The following is a 19,917-nucleotide window of genomic DNA, read 5'->3' on the forward strand; positions in this document are numbered from 1 at the left end:
AGCTGGTCCTCCTACACCGGCCCTCCTCCATTCCATTATTATTTTCTAGATTATTACAGATAGACTGTAATTGTTTTAAAGCCTGAATTTAACACATTTCTGCTATTCATGGGAATTCACCCCCACCTAGTGTCGACTTCGTGTAGTGCACTAGAAAAAAGTGTAACTGCTTTCCAACAATGTGTTTATTGCTTCCCTTTTTGTATGTGCTTGCCATTGAGCAAATAACCCTTTTTCTTGAAAAAACATGCAGACCCCCCCCCCCCCCCCCCCCCCCTTAAATCATACTACTTACAAGTCAAATAAGAACTTCCAATTGTTTTTTCCCCCAGTTTGATTATTTTGGAAATTACAGAGCTTTACCAAGTGGTTGAGAAGTTAAAAGGAATTTCATTACAGCAATGCCATATTAGAATGAAAATTCGAATAGTATTTTTACTCATGTCAACAATATTACATAAATTACTTTAGATATACACTGAGTGTACAAAACATAAAGAACACCTTCCCTCTTTGCCCTCAGAAAAGCCTGAATTCGTTTGGGTATGGACTCTACAAGGTGTCGAAAGTGTTCCACAAGGAGGAATGATGACTCCAATGCTTCACATTGGTGGACCATTCTTGATACACTTGATACTTAACAGTTAAGCTGAAAACCCCCCAGCAGGATTGCAGTTCTTGACACAATCCGGTGCACCTGGCACTTACTACCAGGCAATTAAATAGTTTGTGTTGCCCATTCACCCACATACACAATCCATGTCTAAATTATCTCAAGGCTTAAAAATCCTTCTTTAACCTGTCTCCTACCCTTCATCTACACTGATTGAAGTGGCATCAATAAGGGATCATAGCTTTCACCTGGACTCAACTGGTCAGTCTGTCATGGAAAGAGCAGGTGTTCATAATGTTTTGTACACTCAGTGTACACTTCAATGGCTTTTACAGGATCCAAAGGTAAGCATTGTTAAATAAGGACAATGTCATATTTGAACAAATAATTGTCATTTTGTGTGTTATTACACAAATATTCAATTACATTGAAATGTATGCGTTTTCAGGTGGTGTATAATGCAATTTCCCCTAAAACGGTTCTCTTAAATTTGAAGTGATCCAGGTTTTTCCACAATGTTTCAGACTACCTTTTTTTTTAAATAATATTTAACAAAGTGCAGTTTTTATTACTATTATATGCGTTATTTTATAGGCGACATTTAGTCTGAAAATGGATTATAATATAATAATAAAATATGCCATTTAGCAGACACTTTTAGGCAAATGCGACTTATCCAAAGCGACGGGCGTAACAAAGCTGGCGGACAATAGTAAGATAAGGGAGGAAGAAGGGGGAGAAGAAAAAAGAGGAAAAGAAAAAATGATGTTTCTTCTTCATAAGTTAAATGTTTATTAATCATTATTTATGATGAAAAACTATGAAAATTTTGTTTTTTTCCTGTTTGAGAAAGGGCAAGAGTGGCCCCCGAAAGCCCCTGTTCGAATCCTGCCTTGGCCAGAAATAACATTTCTAAACATCCACTATAGTGTCTAAAAGTGTTATTTTTCACATTGGTGAATTTAAGATCACCTGAGTTAATTGGAACATTTTATGGTAGCATAATCATAACATATAGAAGTGTTGTTCCACTGAGGTTGGTTTATTACTGTACTATACTCCCTTGTTTATGCAATTATTATCTTAAATTATCAGTTCTGTTTTTTTGTGGATATTGTGCATATTTCTTGATGTAATTTTTATTATTATACATTCCTCTGAAAGCAAAACATTTTTGTATTTAGAAGTGAATAATGATTTACCTACAATCAAAAGTCATTCTAAGAACTGGTCGAAATATAGACACATGTTTATTAATGACAAATGTAAAACGTTACACACACAAGCTAATGAGTGGGTATGGCAACTGACTGATTCTGAGTGAATAACACAGCAGAATCCAAACATATGACAACATCCATGCAAACAGAGGAAAATCTCCACCTGAAAGTTCTAGGGCTCGATTCAATCAGATTAATGTTGGTCGACACACACGTAGTGATTGCTTTGGCGGTATCGGAGGTGGAACTGTGTTCGAGCTGTCAAATCCACAAGCAGCTCCTTGTGTTACCTTATTCGCCTACGCTGCCATTGGATGTCACAAAACGACCAAACTTTCTATTCGACAAAACCCATGCAGCCATGTTAGAAGTTCCTGCAGCCGTGTTACACATTCAAACACTGTGTGATGTTCTATTGTAGGCTATAGACCCTACTCTTGATTCGACTGATAGGCTTTAAATCCCCCCCATCCAAATAGCCTACACTTTCTATCACTGATTTGAACTTCTAACGGGGTAGGAAGGGAGTGGATTGTGACACACAAGAGCAACCGCGGGTTAACTCTGTATCTGATTGAATAGAGACCTTACATTTTAGAAAGAAGATCAAAAGGGCTGGAGTACAGCACAGTCTATATGGAAACTAGTGATGAGTTGCTACTTATCAAACCAATCAAGTTTTTTGCATGGGTGGAGTTGGCTGGCAGCAGACTGAGCTGTGGGTGAAGCAGGTCAGATACTTGTGGCAGCGGACTTGGCACTGAAGGAAGCAGGTTGGACTGTAGAGGGAGCAGCCCGGGTGGGAATGTCAGCAGTGAAGTCAACAGTGGTGGTGGTGGTGATGAAGTCATCCAGAAGCATACAATCTGTGGGGGGTCCATTGCATAGTCCTCAAAATCAGTCTCCTCTGAGTCAGGGTTCATGTTCTGCATGGCCTTCCCAGTCTGCCTGAGCAGTTAGTCCACACCAATCAGCTCTCCTGAAAATGAAAAAACAGAATAGTTCAATATGATTACTCACAATATCTTCATCATGTCAAAACACTGACTTATAGTTTGGTTTCTGACATGTTTTAATATAGGTAATGATATTAGTTAAGAATTGATAGTGTGTTATGTAATGTACCCTCGTTGGCATTTCTTTCTTTTCTGTAGATGTTATAACCATGTATTGCTACCACTATATCATCAAAGGTATTATCTAAGTGAGTTTCAGAGATAGTCAGTATATGAATGTCATCTGTTACTAATTTCATGAACCTTGTTTCTTAGGCTACATATGTTAATATATATCACTTTTCTGGGATGGTTGATTATTTTGATTGTTTTACTGAGTGGCTTATCAGAAGTAGAAATGACAGTGATATTTATGTTTGAGCTGATAGTGCAGGGTGAGCTGCACACAGCTAACTTCCTACTAGGGCACACAGCCTCAGTGCTAACAGTATAACTCTGGTTCATAGACACATGATACAATAGCTATAGGATCGACAGAGACATTCAGGGGACTTAGAGGAACATCAATTAGGTTACTTACATTATGACTTCCAATGCTTCCAATGTACATTTGCTGCAGCTCTACGACAACTCAGCGACACAATGGTAGGGATTATCTGAGCAGGGCTTGGGTCATTGATAAGTCATTGTCTCAACGCAGCCTTGAAATGCGTTGAGTCCATGTGCCAAGATGATTTGGATGAACTCCGTCATTCCTGTAGAGCAAAGTTATCTATAAAAGTTATGCCAACAGAGCTACAGTAATCTTTTAGCCAGATGTGTAATTCCAGTAGCCTGCTGAATCTCTCAAAGCCGCGGACCAATGATGGTACCGGGCCTGAAATAATTGGCCGCTTTTGTCACGTGTGCTCCCTCTCCGGCCTCTAGGTCACCAGGCTGCTCATTATGGCGCACACCTGTCACCATTGTTACGCGCACCTGCGCATCATCAGACTCATCTGGACTCCATCACTTCCCTGATCACCTTCCCTATATATGGCATTCTCTTTGGTTCCTTCCCCAGGCGTTATTGTTTCTGTTTCATGTCTGTGCTTTGTTCGTGTTTCTTGTTTTGTATTATGTTGCTTTTATTTATTAAAAGCAGCGTCAGCCCCAGGCATCTGTCGTAGAATGGTAGGAAGCAGCCTTAAAATGTCCTGTGCTTGTGCTCCAGGATCGCTGGGGGTTTCTGCCCCAGGAACCAAGATAATTCTCACCATAGAGCTGCCAATGACGACAGCTGGTGCAAAAGCTGAGGAGGTGCGGACGCTCTTTCGCCTCGAGTGGCCTCGCAGACCCCCCGAGGATCGATAGGCTGTGAGGCTGTAGAATCCATTGTGGCTGATGGAGGGCCGGAGTCTCAGACACCCTCACAGTCCGATGATGGGGGAGCTCTGAAAATCTGAAACTGAGTTAGAAGCCACCGAACAGAGAGAACAGAGGATGAAGGAACAGGTACCTCCAGATCCGATCTTGAAGCGGAAGCCCCCAGGGATGAAGGCGCCGGAACCTCTGGATCCAAGGCGGCAAAGCTGTTTGAAGTCTGTGTCTGGTCCGGGCTTCCCATCGCCAAGGAGGCCCCCATTGCCAGATGCCGCTGCTTTCGACTTCAACATTGAGTGACGTATCTTTATGGCTGGTTGATAGGATCAAGAACAGGAACATCCACCAAGTCATCCAGAAGCAGCTTACTGACTCCATTCTCCAGGGAAGAGGGAGACACATTCGGGGAGGGATCTCTGCCGAGCACCAGCCAGTTGGCTGTGGAAAGCAGACACGGCGGCGACACTTCCACCCGCCCAGAGTGGCGCCCAGCTCCTGGAGTAGAGGAGAAAGAAAACGTAGACAGGTGTCGATTCCCCAGTAGCTTGTGTAAATTCACTGTTTGTTTGCTAACATGCTGACCAAACCGGACATGCTGACCAAACCGGACGCACACCAGGTCCTCAACTCAGAGGATTAATTGACCCCAAGGCATAATTGACCCCAAGGCATGATATGCACTTCATCAGATTTATGTTGCATCATATAGTGTATTGTCAACAATTCAATCAAGGTGAATTCAGAAAAAGTGGGACATCATTTAAACTGGGACAGCTTAATCCTGACGTGTTTATTTCTTGGTCTGACAAGTGACAATCAAAACTATTGTTTCTAAGCCCTTGCAGTGAAACCATATTATGAATTTCACATCACTTCATTGGTGTGACATCATAGAGGGGGTAATACAAGCTTCAAACAGGAAGCTCTCCGCCATGAAGAACATGGTAAGATCAGTGACATAGCTTTTTTTCTGTTTTGATGTTAAGATTGTAAAACTGTCTTAAATAATGCACAGGGCCAAATTGTGATATAACTGTGCATAATATGTACTTGCGCATCAAAATAAACAACAAAGTTGCCATTATTATGTCTAAATGTTGTAATTTAGTCATTTTTTTGGTTGTCCTTCTTCACCAACCATAGACAGCATGGAGTAGCTAAAGTGGGATAGTCTTATAGGCTTTCCAATGGAGAAAAGAGATCCAGTTTACATTACGGACCCCCTGTATTTAGGTTAGGCAGGGCTCTGGTTCTTGTAGTACTGTCATCCTGTTTAAATTACATGTATTCCAGAGTGCAATGGCACCAAACAGAACTATAGTAGGGTGAATTCTGAAAAAGTGGGACACTTTTTGCATTTTCGTCTTCTGTAACCTCTTTCGACATACAGTTGAAGTCGGAAGTTTACATACACGGAAGTTCACATACACTTAGGTTAGAGTCATTAAAACGCGTTTTTCAACCACTCCGCAAATTTCTTGTTAACAAACTAGTTTTGGCAAGTCGGTTAGGACATCTACTTTGTGTATGACACAAGTCATTTTTCCAACAATTGTTTACAGACAGATTATTTAACTTAGAATTCACTGTATCACAATTGCAGTGGGTCAGAAGTTTACATACACTAAGTTGACTGTGCCTTTAAACAGCTTGGAAAATTCCAGAAAATTATGTCATGGCTTTAGAAGCTTCTGATAGGCTAATTGACATCCATCATTTGAGTCAATTGGAGGTGTACCTGTGGGTGTATTTCAAGGCCTACCTTCAAACTCAGTGTCTCTTTGTTTGACATCATGGGAAAATCAAAAGAAGTCAGCCAAGACCTCAGAAAAAAAAATATAGACCTCCACAAGTCTGGTATTTTTTTTTTAGCAAGTCTGACCGGGGATTCGAACGAGCGACCTTTCGGTTACTGGCCCAACACAAGCCACTGCAGCCCTCCATGATGAATTCAGATTTTTGGTGGCCCCCACCCCCATCAAAGTTGCCCATCCCTGAGCTTGAAGGTTATATAAACTGCTGCTAGCATCTCTGGCACAGCATCTTGGCCATAACCTGTCACTCAGTTCACATAATAATACCCATTGGTGGATCACCAATGATTATCACCAACTGCTTTTTAGAGTAGGCTAAATTAACGTGACTGCACCCAGATTGATTTACAGTTTACAATAACTGTTACGCACATTCTAGAATTTACCTTGCACACCCATGCTAAGGTCGTCACTAGTTATCACAGCCACAAAGTCATAATTATGGTTTAACCCGACTATTTACAATTTCTCTTCTTAAATCTGATTTTAAACCAGTGGTATTCGGGGGTCACGGAGGACCTGCAGTTGGGTCACCAATATTTTGCCAAAATAATAATAAGAATTATTGTATTTATTTTTAGGAACAAAAAATTAAGCGTAGACTGCAGAATTTTGATAAGAGATGAAAATGCAATTATTTATTGACGGTTATTTGTTGATTTAAAAATCCAAATGCACCTATTTTAAGGTTGTGTCATTAGATTTGGGGTGGTGTCCACAGAATTTCAGTCTGAACAAATGGGGTCCCCGCTGAAAATGTTTGAATACCACTGTTTCAAACCTACCCTTAACCACAATTTTAACCGTATCCCTGAACATAACCTTAAATTAAGACCAAAAATCAAATTTTTGTTTTCATGAAATTTTACGATATAGACAATTTTGACTTTGTGGCTGTGGTAACAACCCCATGCTAAACCTGACGTAATTGTTACAGGGGAAGAACAAACGTGAAAGTGAAGGTAGCTACATTCAAACATACTTGACCATTGAAATTTGGAAGTTTGTTGTACAAATATTTTTTTATGTTGAATATTCACTGAATAATATACGTTATTTGTATATTTTAATTACAGATTAATTTAAACTAATCGAAGACAGGCAACACTCACTATGCCCTCGTATTCACCCCCCTTTCGCGGCTTAGTGCCTAGCCCAGATCATGCCCTACTAACGCACTCCTAGCGAGAAACAAACATAGTTGGCTAGCTAGCTAAAGATTGCGGAACCCTATCTTTGGAAATATAATAATTACTGTGAAATTCGTTTGTTTTAAAACGTGTAACTTCTAACCGTATCCACACCTTTTTTTTTTTCAACTGAATAAGATGTCAACTCCAGCAAGACGACGTTTAATGAGAGACTTTAAACGGTAACGTTAGTTAGGGCTAGGTGAATCTGTTAAGCTAGCTAGCTCACTTCACAACTACCTGGCTAAATGTTAACTTTTATCTTATCTGCTACTGGATAACTTAAGTTACTAGCTAATACTTGGATTGTTAACATAAAGATTACAGTTTAACGTTGATCGTTTCAAGTTATAGCGAGCGTTAGCTAGCCGTGCCAGTTAGCTTTAACGTTAGCCTATTTAATTAGCTAGCTAACTGCTAACTAATGCTAACCATCGAAAATAAACGTATTTCTCAGGCTTCAAGAGGACCCTCCTGCTGGAGTTAGTGGAGCCCCTTCTGAAAACAATATCATGGTGTGGAATGCCGTTATTTTTGGGTAAGCGACTGGACTTTAAAAGTAAGTTAGTAGTTAACTAGCTAGAATAAGTAGAGTTGTGTAGTACAGAAACGCCGGTACCCGCACATCAATGTGTATCCAAAGTAGAGTATTATTAGCTATGAACTTTCTGTTAATTTTCAAGCAATTAACTTATAGTACAGCTCTTAGCCCAAGCATTTAAAGTTATCAAGCTAGTTGACACAGGTGATTAGCTGTATTGAAATTGTTTTCTCTCTTCCCCCAGCCCAGAGGGAACCCCTTTTGAAGATGGTAAGTGATTTGGCTAACTTTTAGCTAGCTGTGTGTTGACTTTCTGTAGTTGCTACATTATGGTGTATATGTTTGATAACTCAAATAGAAGTGATCAGTACCATGATAATGGCTAATTAATTGGGAGGGACCTGCTAGTTGGAACAGTACATTTTAGACCAGGTGGTGTCTTATCGGAAAGTACAGCAATCCAGCTGAATGAGCTTCTTTCACCTGTTGCATGGTTGAGCTGAGATTACTGCCTGCCAGCAAGTGAATGACGCCTGTGAATGGGTTTTTGGGTCAAACCCAGGGGATTGTATCTGTTTATGACATGTCCGTCAGTGAATATGCCTTATCAGACCCTAGCTCTCAAACTCTAGGTGGCATTCTGCCATCTCACTACAGTTCTCAGCCATTAGCTTTGCCCACGACTGCCTCGTGAACTAGATTCCCTACACTGTTTTAACGTTTAGAAAAGTCAGTAATCATTTATTGTAATACGGCTTTCGAAACATATGGCCCTTGTCTTTCATCAGCGAGAAAGAATGCTTAAAATTGAAAAAAGCTACACTTAGCAGTTTAGCACAGATCCATACAGCTATGTGTGCCTCCATCTGACAAAACTTTCCGAGTTACACTTACACACAGGTGTTCGGCGCATGCTAGATTGCTAATTAGCACAGGTGGTCGTCTCTTGTCTGCCATTTGTTTTCCGTAAACAAGCGCTGTAACATGTAGATATTTCTGTGTGGGAACACTAACCCTAACCCATATCGAGGTGTGTAGGGTCCTTATGCTTCCAAAACCGCGATGCATGTTAATGTTCTGATCGAGCGTCAGGGATCTTAACAAGACTGCCCCCTACAGAACACCCCTTCTTCTAATGACTTATGTGTGATCAAGGGCTAATCAGGCCCACCAGCCACCAGTAATCCTCTGTTCTAGTGAATGTCTGTTTTTGAGTTGCAGTTATGTACATTAGTATATTTTCTCTGTATACTAGATAATGTTCTCTGGTATTGGAATAGCTGCAAAAATGTATTGGCCAAATACAGTATGCTTATGCTATTTGGTTGCTCAAAACATTTGGCAGCAAGAACAACTTTGAATTTAAGACAATTTTTTTTAGCTTGGTCCCATATCTGTTTGTACTCTTGCCAATACCAACTCCATTGTTGTCATTGTCAAGCTAACCAGTTAACCTTGTGTGATGTGCCCACTTTATAAATTCTCTCATTTCAGGAACTTTCAAACTCACAATAGAATTCACAGAGGAATACCCTAACAAGCCTCCAACAGTGCGTTTTGTCTCCAAAATGTTTCATCCAAACGGTACGTTTTCTTTTCTGGATAGGAGGTGGGAACGGCATTTTATAAACATGCTTATTGCTTACAGGATCCTTTTATAATGGAACAGCTGAATCTTTGTCAACAAGTCAATCCACCAGTCATTGTTATGAAGAGTAAATGTATGTTTTGTATTGTGCAGTCTATGCAGATGGTAGTATATGCTTGGACATTCTTCAGAACCGCTGGAGTCCGACATATGATGTTTCTTCAATCCTAACTTCAATACAGGTAAACTCAACATTCTCCAAAGGATTTCAGCGGGAAATACTCATAAATCGCTGGATTCTTGCATCGTAAAGATCTTTTGATGTACTTTAATTAGTCCTCAAATATTGGTGTTGTCTGATTCAATGTTAGGAACAATTTCTTTAAAAAAGGAATACTGTTGTTATTGAAAAGTGTCTTATTGCATTGTCCTAGTCTTTACTGGATGAGCCGAATCCGAACAGCCCAGCCAACAGCCAGGCAGCTCAGCTGTACCAGGAGAACAAGCGGGAGTATGAGAAGAGAGTGTCTGCCATCGTGGAACAGAGTTGGCGTGATTGTTGACCCCCTCACCATTCACAAAGAATGAACAATATCCAGCCTCAAGTCAAAACGAAAACACAGAAGACAAATATCTCATAAAGGAAATGAAATGCACATCATGGTTTGAATCTTTCTCCGCATTATGTGTGTCTGTAGTGAGGTTTGTATGTTGTTGTATCACTTCATGCAGAATGCTCCTCCTGGACGAGCACATCTTCATTAAAGTAAATGTACGTTGTTATATCTGGGTTACTTACAATGTAATTTACCCCCATATTTTTATCTTGAGGCAAAAGGGTATGTTCATTTGGAGTTACTTTTGTATATTGTCATTTTAGTGGTTTTAAGTCCTCTACAGTGTGATTTGCTGTGTGGATCAACATTTTTTTCTTATTTTCTATTCTTTGAATGTTTTGTTTCTAGCTTCTCTCGCCCATTTGCCTTTTTGAAGCTTTAGGATGATATTAACTAAGAAACAATTTGATGAACACCTGTCATGGACTTCTATTCCCAACCAATGTCAATCTCAATATCCTATCCTTTTTTTCATGCACAAACCGTGTTCTTGTTGGGGCTTTGTGCCAAATGGCGCTTTCATCAATGAATGATATACATCAGGAATCAAGTGTTTCAGAAAGGGACGTACTTGGTGCACTTTCAAAAGTCCTGTAACTGTATGTTGCAACAACAAAAAAACGAAGTAACTATGTTTCCATGCACAGTTTTATGCAAGTTAAGTAATGTCGTGTGTGTGTATATATGTGTGTGTGTATATAAAAATCACGACAGCTGTGATAGAAAAAGGATGTTTCGGTGTAATTTTATAAATGCCAGATAATTTGTTCGTTTGACACGGGATCTTTTTGTGTCGGTAAAATGAATTATGTGGGAAATGGCAGTGGCAATGCCTTTATGCGTAAATATTGATATAACCATAATATCAAAGTACATTTGGAGTCGTGGTGATATGGTGTGTGTGATCTTCCCACTACAACTCGGTTTATGCAGTTTATTAGGCTGCAGTTGAAATAAGTTCTGATTAACTTCACAGGGGGGTGAAAGTGCATGTGATGAGCTTAATGCTGCTTTCCAATAAATATCGAGGGTCTTATTCTGGTGACATGATGATCGATGCTTGACTGCCATTTGACAAAAATATTCTCGATCTCGTCCATAATAATCTCATGTAGACTGGACCAGGGTTTCCCAAATTTGGTTTTGGGGCTCCCCCTGGGTGCACATTTGAGTTTTTTGCCCTAGCAATACACAGCTGATTCAAATAATCAAAGCTTGATGAGTTGTTTATCTGAATCACGCTTTGCAGACTGGCAGACAAATCTGGGTTTGGCAGATGCCAGGAGAATGCTACCTGCCCCAATGCATAGTGCCAACTGTAAAGTTTGGTGGAGGAGGAACAATGGTCTGGGGCAGTTTTTCATGGTTCGGGCTAGGACCCTTACTTCCAGTGAAGGGAAATATTAACACTACAGCATACAATGACATTCTAGATGATTCTGTGCTTCCAACTTTGTGGCAACAGTTTGGGGAAGGCCCTTTCCTGTTTCAGCATGACAATGCCCCCGTGCACAAAGCCAGGTCCATACAGAAAGAGGTTTAGGGTTAACCCTAACCCATACAGAAACAGGTGGACCAAATCCAAATTAATGCCGTGATTTTAGAATGAGATGTTCGACGAGGTGTCCACATACTTTTGGTCATTTAGTGTATCTGTGAGCTATCTGCTCGGGGATTCAATCTTGCAACCTTCTACTAGTCCAACGCTCTAACCACTAGTGGTGGAGGTAAAACCTTTACAATATTGCTACAAACTTACAGACCTGCAAAATTGAACAGAACTGGAATATAGTAATTGTTCATAGGAGTGTTAATATAAAAATAAATGTTCCAATGCATTTTGATAAATATATTTGTAAAATCACATCAGTCAACTCACAAGTATTGAAGTCCAGACAGTAGACAATTATAAGACTTAATTTATTGATCGTTGTTACAGCTGTGAAAACAAGCAGACAAGTTAACTATTCACTTAAGACGTATACATTTGACATTTCAAAGGGATCACAGCCTGCGCTTTTACCATGTGACAAAAATCATATTACAAGTCTTGGACGAAGCTTTTATTTTTCAATTATCTAACTATCCAAGGGGGGAAAATAACATAGACAGTATTATGTCAGGGATGTGTCAATGTCAGCATATAGTTACAGATGTCACTTGATGTGATGCCATATACATTTTTACTAATGAAACGTGTAGGTAAAATGGTGGGCATTCTGCTGGTTTAGGCTATTTCTGTAGCCATGAAAAACGTTTCCTAAAATGTTTTGAACCTTTTTGTCAAGATACATAACTCTAATCAACTGTTACTGCACAAATCACTAGAATATTGTGCAAATGTGAAGCTGACAGAAGACCAAATTGTAGAATGACAAGAAGCGTCAAAACAATGCCAGAAAATATGCAATTGTAGGAAATGGAATGCAGAAAACACTGAAGTATTTCCCCCAAAAGACCAGTCTAGAAGATTGAAACATCCCCAATAAAAGTACAACCTTTGCCCAGATCAGGCACACCTGTTTTTGTTCTGAAGTATCGGTCATCGGTAGTTTGTTGGAGCTATACTACATCCAGTCAGTGTGAGGCCTGAGGTTTCACCAGCTCGTAGCGTCCCACCTGCCCTTCCTGCAGGAGCTGGCCAATGAGCTGGTCTTTGTGCACTTTGCGACTGACGATGAGGAAGCGCAGCCTGCCCTGGCCATATGACTTACTCCGCAGGCCATACTTCTGGGATATCTGGTGGATCTGCTTGCGTTCATCATTGTTGAGTTCAGTGGAGAAGCGCAGGTCGTCCTGGCGGTCTGAACTGGCATAGTTACGGATGATGTCCTCGATGTTCCGTTTGGTGAGCTGATTCCCAGACTTGTCCATGTCCATACCCAGTCCTTCTCTGGAGAACTGCTCTTTAACCTTTATGGGTTCAGAGATGCCCTCCCCTTCCCGGCCCAATCCGCCACCCTTCCAGCCCATCTTGCGGAGTAGCTGATTCCCAATGTTATCCTCCTTGATCTCCTGTCTCGAGGCCTCCTCACCAGAGCGCGTCAGAATCTGGTGGCGAGAGAGGGCGTCAGCATTACCGTCCTTCCTGAGGTTAGATTTAACCACAGCCTGTGTCTGCCTGAGTGTGGCCAGGGCTTCCTCTGCTGCAATGTGCTTCACCGTTTTCTTGGGTCCGATGCCTGACGCTACATACTGACCCTCCAGGTATACCTCACACCTCCAGCGGTGATCTGGTAGCACTGTGAACTTATAATCGGCAGCTACCTTGTTGAACTGGGCAGTGTCATTAATGATGCAGATGGCATTGTCCGAGTTCTCTAGGATGACCAGCTCACTCAAGTGTTTCTTCCTACCACCCTGGTGACCGAAACGGCCACCCGATGGGTCAGAGGGATTGTTCCCTCGGGAGAACTGCTGTGGTTGTTGTTGCTGCCGGGCTGCCTGGTTCATGCGCAGTTTCCTCACTGCCTCTTCAGCTGCTGTATGTTTAGAAGTCTTCTTACTTCCCTTGGCCTGTGCCACCAGCTCGTCCTGCAGGTACACGCTACATTGCCATGCACTGCTGTTGGGAACCACATCGAACTTGTAGTCAATCTTCATGCGGTTGAAGGCGGCAGAGTTGTTAAGAATGCAGATGGCATCATGAGCGTTGTCAACAATAACAAAATCTGTCCAGTGCTTGCGTTTGTCAGGCTCGTATTGCCCCTTGGAGCTAGGCGTCGGTTTATCCTCTGGATTACGCAGTGCTGGTAGAAAAGCAGGGGTAGGGCAGTTAATCTGGCAGACCACAATATCATTGACCAAGGAGTGTTTGAATTTGCGCTGCACTACACGGACCTCCACCTGTTTAAAGAAAAGCTTAATAGCCTGCTCAGAAGCACGGTCCCTTGCACCGTTTTTGCTTCCAGAGTATCCAGTAGCAAGGTAAACACACTGGCATCTCAGCTCACAGGCATAGCCATCAGTTGGTACTTTCCTGTTCTTGGGTAGGTCTGCTGGAGGGATATCTTTGAGGTTGACATAGATGTACTCTGGGTTGGTCTTACAGGCCTGGATGCTACGGCTTAGCATGAAATTGTAGTTTGGAGATTCAGCGCCACACATAAACGCGGGGTCTCTTAAAGTGACAGCTATGGCAGATGCCACACTATTGATCAGCCTCTGCTTTTCATCCAGTACGGCTTGAGATATGGGGATGGGTTGTGAAGAAGACCCTGAAACCGAGGAGGGGCTACTCCTCCCTGGGCTACTGTAGACTCTGCTGAATGGCCTGCTAGATGGTCTGTCCTGATTCCCTCTGTCCTGATGCCCGAAGCCAAGGCCTTGGCGTCCTGAATCCCCCCAGCACCCTGACCGACTGCCTCCTCCATATCCATCAAACCTAGGGGCCTGAGAGTATGAGTCCGGCTGCCTAGTGCTATGGGCTTCATATCTGTCTGAGTAGTCCTGCTGCACTTTAGTCATATAATTTGAAGTGGATCCTCGGCTCCCATAACCTAAACCACTTGTGCTAACTGGGGGTATGTCTCGATCTCTCTCTCTATCACTTTGTCCATCTCTGTCCCTCCAAGAGTCAGAAGAAGAACCGTATGATGAAACTCTGTCAAATGCTGGTCTAGCTGCAGAGGAGCCCTGAGCTCGGTTGTTGCCATAAAAGGGACGGTCAGAGTCCCGCTGTCTCAAACTGTTCACCTCACTCCTCCGGCGCTGCTTGTCATTCTCCTTCTCATCATTACCAGACCCGCCACTGCTGCCACCACTAACAAAGTGCACAGGCTCAAACAGCGGTCTGGAACAAAATTTGGACACCGGCATCTTCCTCATTGGCTCTTCTCCTAACATTAAAGAACAAATCAGAGAATCAATCAATGACAAGTATATCACAATAATATAACAATAAAAAAAGGATATAGTATACATTATGTTGAGTTAAGTTATTTGCCACCTTCCAGTAGATAAGCAAAATACTTCAACAACATCCAAAATTAGTTAAGATGTGGCAAGGAGTTTAATCTGAAGAACCAAAATCACTCACTGCCATCTGATGAATTGGGTCTCTTTTTTGCTTCAGCACTTGGAACTAGGTCGAAGGAGTGCATTTCGCCAATGTCAATCCCTTCAGCCATATCCAGCACCTCTCTCCTCAGATCAGGTCCATACCTTAAAAGAAAACAGAGCTGTATTAGGTAAACAAGCTAAATGTGTATTTCCATGCTAGCACAGTAACATACTGACACTTTATTACCGGAAATACTCTATTCGGGAGAGAACTTGTGTTGTTATACTTCCCACATCAAATTGAGGACTAAAAACAAATCTGTAGGCAAGGTAGATGCCCATTTCATTATCCAGTTGACAGGATAGGCTTTGTTGTTGGAAGATGGCACCAACATAACTAGTGATAGCTAACAAACTCAGTTCACAGACTGCAGTCACAGATTATCCATTATATTGACCAGATACTCAAGTGGCCGCTCTAAAAACGATAATAAATGTCTTAAAAAATGGAAGGCAGTCGGTTGGAGGCAAGATCAGGTGGGACCATTCTAGCCAATGAGAGGGCAGAGACGCGGGTGAACGACAGGAACAACTCCCATATAGTGTTTATTTTCTTTCAAAGTTACCGGGATGTCACCTGTCCTACTTATATCAGTAGTCGTAACAATATATGCATTACGAAACTTCTATTCGATCAAATAAGCCTAATGTAGCAAATAAACCATTACATTTTTTGTTGACCACATTCGACACTCATTGAACTCCAAAGAAAAGTTCCTCGCTTGGTGAGCAGAAAAAAACAAAACGCCCCCTGCTGGAGAAGACAGGTTTTGGGCCCAGTTATGCCTCTCGCTTCGCCTCTTCCTCTGCGCAAAAACTATTACCAGCTGCCAGCATGGCCACTATCGCTAAGAATTGTGGGGCTCAGTGATAGATCAATAAGAATAGGCTGACTGATGCTTCAGTCAAAACCGTCCATTAATGTGGAAACTGCAATTATTTATGCTAACATTGGCAACATTTCTGTTTAATTATGAATCAATTTCGTGCACAATTTATTTAAATAAATGTCTACGAAGTATAACAAATAACAAAATGTCTATAGTTTTCCTCCCCAATTGTTTGTTGTGCTTGTTTGCAAGACCAGCACTCAGGCCTTGGAAATGGAACTGGCAGCCAGGTCAAAACCGTAACCCAATGAAACTGAGGGGTCAGATTAACAAATGCAATTTTCTCCATTTGTATGGTAAAAAAATATACAACATGAATGTACAAGATTTATTATAAAAAATATTATAATAGAATTCAGCTATCAATGAAGATGCATGATGCATGAAGATTTAGCATGCACACAACTAGCACAACAGCTAACGTTACCTAGCTAACTACGTTATCATTGAATTCAAATAATTCAAGCATGATTTGCTCATTTTAGTTATGATTTAATCTGTAGACAATTATCTGACTAAAAGTAAACCACATGTTATCTGGCGAAACAAGTGACGCAGTAAACGAGCAAAAATGGCTAACGGTAGCTAGTTAGCTCATTGAAAAAAGATTGATGCATCATCTTGCACGTAAATGTGATATGAAGCACGAGACAGATTGTCGAATTGATTTTAGCTCAAATTAATATTTGAGCTACTCTGACCTCTATGCGAAGTTCCAAGTCCAACGTCTCTTTGTTTGTACCTTTGATGTCAGTTTTTCAATAACAGTTAGCTGGCTAGCAAGTTCAATGCGTATTGAATGTCCGTAGCTAACTAACAGCTTCGGCAAAGGCTTCAGTCATCACCATAACATCCGGGGGGGTGGGGGGGTCATCGCTGTCAGCGAGCTAGCTGATTAGACTCGAATGCTATATTAGCTATATTGAGACTGGTCGTTATGTGGCATTCAGAAATGTGTAGAGCAACTGCAGAATTTCCCTCAAAGTGAATTTACAGTAGCTACTCGCATCAACCTCCCATAATAACCCTCATTTTTTTGTCCCTCTGAAATCGTGGCGTCAGTTTCCGCATGCAACCACGGAGCTGGTAGCAGACAGGCAGAAGAGCTAAATATATTGCAGGTGGTCGACATGTAGCAGACAGGCAGAGGAACTAAATATATTGGAGGTGGTCGACATGTAGCAGACAGGTAGAGGAACTAAATATATTGCAGGTGGTCGACATGTAGCAGACAGGCAGAGGAACTAAATATATTGCAGGTGGTCGACATGTAGCAGACAGGCAGAGGAACTAAATATATTGGAGGTGGTCGACTGTATTATCTTATGTAGCAGAGGAACTAAAAATATTGGAGGTGGTCGACTTTATTATCTTACGTAATGTTCTTTAGGTATTTATATATACACTACCGTCACAAGTTTTAGAACACCTATTCATTCAAGTGTTTTTCTTTATTTTTTACTATTTTCTACATTGTAGAATAATAGTTTAGACATAAACTACGAAATAACACATATGGAATCATGTAGTAACCAAAAAAGTGTTGAAGCAAATAAAAATATATTTTATATTTGAGATTCTTCAAATAGCCACCCTTTGCACACTCTTGGCATTCTCTCAACCAGCTTCATGAGGTAGTCACCTGGAATGCGTTTCAATTAATAGGTGTGCCTTCTTAAAAATTAATTAGCGCTATGATGAAACTGGCACTCATGAGGACCGCCACAGGAATGGAAGACCCAGAGTTACCTCTGCTGCAGAGGATAAGTTCATTAGAGTTACCAGCCTCAGAAATTGCAGCCCAAATAAATGCATCACAGAGTTCAAGTAACAGACACATCTCAACATCAACTGTTCAGGGGAGACTGTGAATCAGGCCTTCATGGTTGAATTGCTGTAAAGAAAGCACTAAAGGACACCAATAAGAAGAAGAGACTTGCTTGGGCCAAGAAACACGAGCAATGGACATTAGACCAGTGGAAATTTGTCCAAATTGGAGATTATTGGTTCCAACCGTCGTGTCTTTGTGAGACGCTGTGTGGTTGAACGGATGATCTCCGCATGTGTATTTCCCACCGTAAAGCATGGAGGAGGAGGTGTTATGGTGCTTTGTTGGTGACACTGTCTACGATTTATTTAGAATTCAACGCACACCTAACCAGCATGGCTACCACAGCATTCTGGAGCAATACGCAATCCCATCTGGTTTGGGCTTAGTGGGACTATCATATGTTTTTTAAAAGGACAATGACCCAACACACACCTCCAGGCTATGTATGGGCTATTTGACCAAGAAGGAGAGCGATGGAGTGCTGCATCAGATGACCTGGCCTCTACAATCACCCAACCTCAACCCAATTGAGATGGTTTGGGATGAGTTGGACTGCAGAGTGAAGGAAAAGCAGCCAACAAGTGCTCAGCATATGTGGGAACTCCTTCAAGACTGTTGGAAAAGCATTCCAGGTGAAGCTGTTTGAGAAAATGCCAAGAGTGTGCAAAACTGTCATCAAGGCAAAGGGTGGCTACTTTGAAGAATCTAAAATATAAATATACACTTTTTTGGTTACTACATGATTCCATATGTGTTATTTCATAGTTTCGATGTCTTCACTATTATTCTACAATGTAGAAAATAGTAAAAAAGAAAGAAAAACTCTTGAATGAGTATGTGTTCTAAAACTTTTGACCGGTAGTGTATATATACATACAGTACCAGTCAAAAGTAACACATATAGAATCATCTAGTTACCAAAAAAAGGTTAAACTAATCAAATATATTTTATATTGGAGATTCTTCAAAGTAGCCACCCTTTGCCTTGATGACAGATTTGCACTTTACATCCCTGTTAGTGAGCATTTCTTTGTCACGATAATCCATCCACTTGACAGGTGTGGCATATCAAGAAGCAGATTAAATAGCGTGATCATAAACAAATTACACCTTATGCTGGGGACAATGTAAGGCCACTAAAATGTGCAGTTTTGTTACACAACACAAAGTCGAATGTCCACCAGAGCTGTTGCCAGAGAATTTAATGTTAATTTCTTTACCATAAACCGCTGCCGTCGTTTTAGAGAATTTGACAGTATGTCTTAACTGGCCTCACAACCGCAGACCACGTGTAAGGCGTACACGACGCGAGTGGTTTGCTGATTGTCAACGTGAACACATTGAGTGCTCCATGGTGGCGGTGGGGTTATGGTATGGGCAGGCATAAGCTACGGACAACGAACACAACTGCATTTTATTGATGTCAATTTGAATGCGCAGAGATACCGTGACGAGATCCTGAGGCCCATTGTCGTGCCATTCATATAATAAGATGATAGTTGGAGCTGTAATGTTAGAATTCAATACAGCCTTTGATGTTATTGATCATCGTTTGTTATTGTAGCATGTTTCAGCATGATAATGCACAGCCCCATGTCGCAAGGATCTGTACACAATTCCTGGAAGCTGAAAATGTCATAGTTCTTCCATGGCCTGCATACTCACCAGACATGTCACCCATTGAGCATGTTTTGGGATGCTCTGGATCGACGTGTATGACAGCTTGTTCCAGTTCCAGCCAATATCCAGCAACTTTGCACAGCCATTGAAGAGGCCATCAACAGCCCGATCAACTCTATGCGAAAGAGATGTGTCACGCTGCATGAGGCAAATGGTGGTCACACCAGATACTGAATGGTTTTCTGATCCACACCCCAACCTTTCTTTTAAGGTATCTGTGACCAACAGATGCATATCTGTATTCCCAGTCATGTGAAATCCATAGATTAGGGTCTGATGAATTTATTTCAATAGACTGATTTCCTTATATGAACTGTAACTCAGTAAAATCTTTGAAATTGTTTTATGTGGCATTTATATATTTGTTCAGTATATATTTTAAATAGCTGGCTGGCTAATACTTTTAGAAAAATCATAGGTTTTACCCCCTCCCCCCATTAACCAGAAGGGGGCAGTCTTTCTCTTCACTTTTATAGTGAATATACTGTATAGCCTGTCCTCAATGTTTATTATTTGCACAACTAAGTCATTTGGCATAAAAAACAAATACACAC

At 41.2% G+C, this 19,917-nt stretch overlaps 2 protein-coding genes and 1 long non-coding RNA gene across 6 annotated transcripts; 1 reads left to right on the top strand and 2 right to left on the bottom strand.

Annotated features, from left to right (window-relative positions):
* Positions 1–1,844: 1,844 nt before the first annotated feature.
* On the bottom strand, positions 1,845–3,489 carry LOC120062217. The gene is made up of 2 exons (XR_005478387.1): positions 3,370–3,489; positions 1,845–2,812 (listed from the first exon to the last, which is right to left on the bottom strand). It is a non-coding gene; the product is annotated as an uncharacterized LOC120062217 (long non-coding RNA).
* Positions 3,490–6,852: 3,363 nt separating this feature from the next.
* LOC120062219 (ubiquitin-conjugating enzyme E2 A) lies at positions 6,853–10,946 on the top strand. 2 transcript variants are annotated; one of them, XM_039012025.1, is made up of 7 exons: positions 6,886–6,927; positions 7,294–7,337; positions 7,613–7,693; positions 7,941–7,966; positions 9,191–9,280; positions 9,438–9,526; positions 9,719–10,946. In XM_039012025.1, the coding sequence occupies exons 2-7, from the start codon at positions 7,294–7,296 to the stop codon at positions 9,845–9,847; spliced, it is 459 nt and encodes a 152-aa protein (XP_038867953.1). In that variant the 5' UTR covers positions 6,886–6,927; the 3' UTR covers positions 9,848–10,946. The 2 variants fall into 2 exon arrangements, with proteins under 2 accessions (XP_038867954.1, XP_038867953.1); XM_039012026.1 differs by lacking the exon at positions 7,294–7,337 and having other exon boundaries at positions 6,853–6,927.
* Positions 10,947–11,802: 856 nt separating this feature from the next.
* Positions 11,803–16,707, bottom strand: LOC120062218 (NF-kappa-B-repressing factor-like). Of its 3 annotated transcripts, none has more exons than XM_039012023.1 (3): positions 16,554–16,707; positions 14,940–15,064; positions 11,803–14,739 (listed from the first exon to the last, which is right to left on the bottom strand). In XM_039012023.1, the coding sequence occupies exons 2-3, from the start codon at positions 15,028–15,030 to the stop codon at positions 12,479–12,481; spliced, it is 2,352 nt and encodes a 783-aa protein (XP_038867951.1). In that variant the 5' UTR covers positions 15,031–15,064; positions 16,554–16,707; the 3' UTR covers positions 11,803–12,478. The 3 variants fall into 3 exon arrangements, with proteins under 3 accessions (XP_038867951.1, XP_038867952.1, XP_038867950.1); XM_039012024.1 differs by having other exon boundaries at positions 16,595–16,706; XM_039012022.1 differs by lacking the exon at positions 16,554–16,707 and adding an exon at positions 15,150–15,362.
* Positions 16,708–19,917: the final 3,210 nt, after the last annotated feature.

The sequence above is a fragment of the Salvelinus namaycush genome, chromosome 17 (assembly GCF_016432855.1).
Source record: "Salvelinus namaycush isolate Seneca chromosome 17, SaNama_1.0, whole genome shotgun sequence".
Classification (NCBI taxonomy): Eukaryota; Metazoa; Chordata; class Actinopteri; order Salmoniformes; family Salmonidae; genus Salvelinus; species Salvelinus namaycush.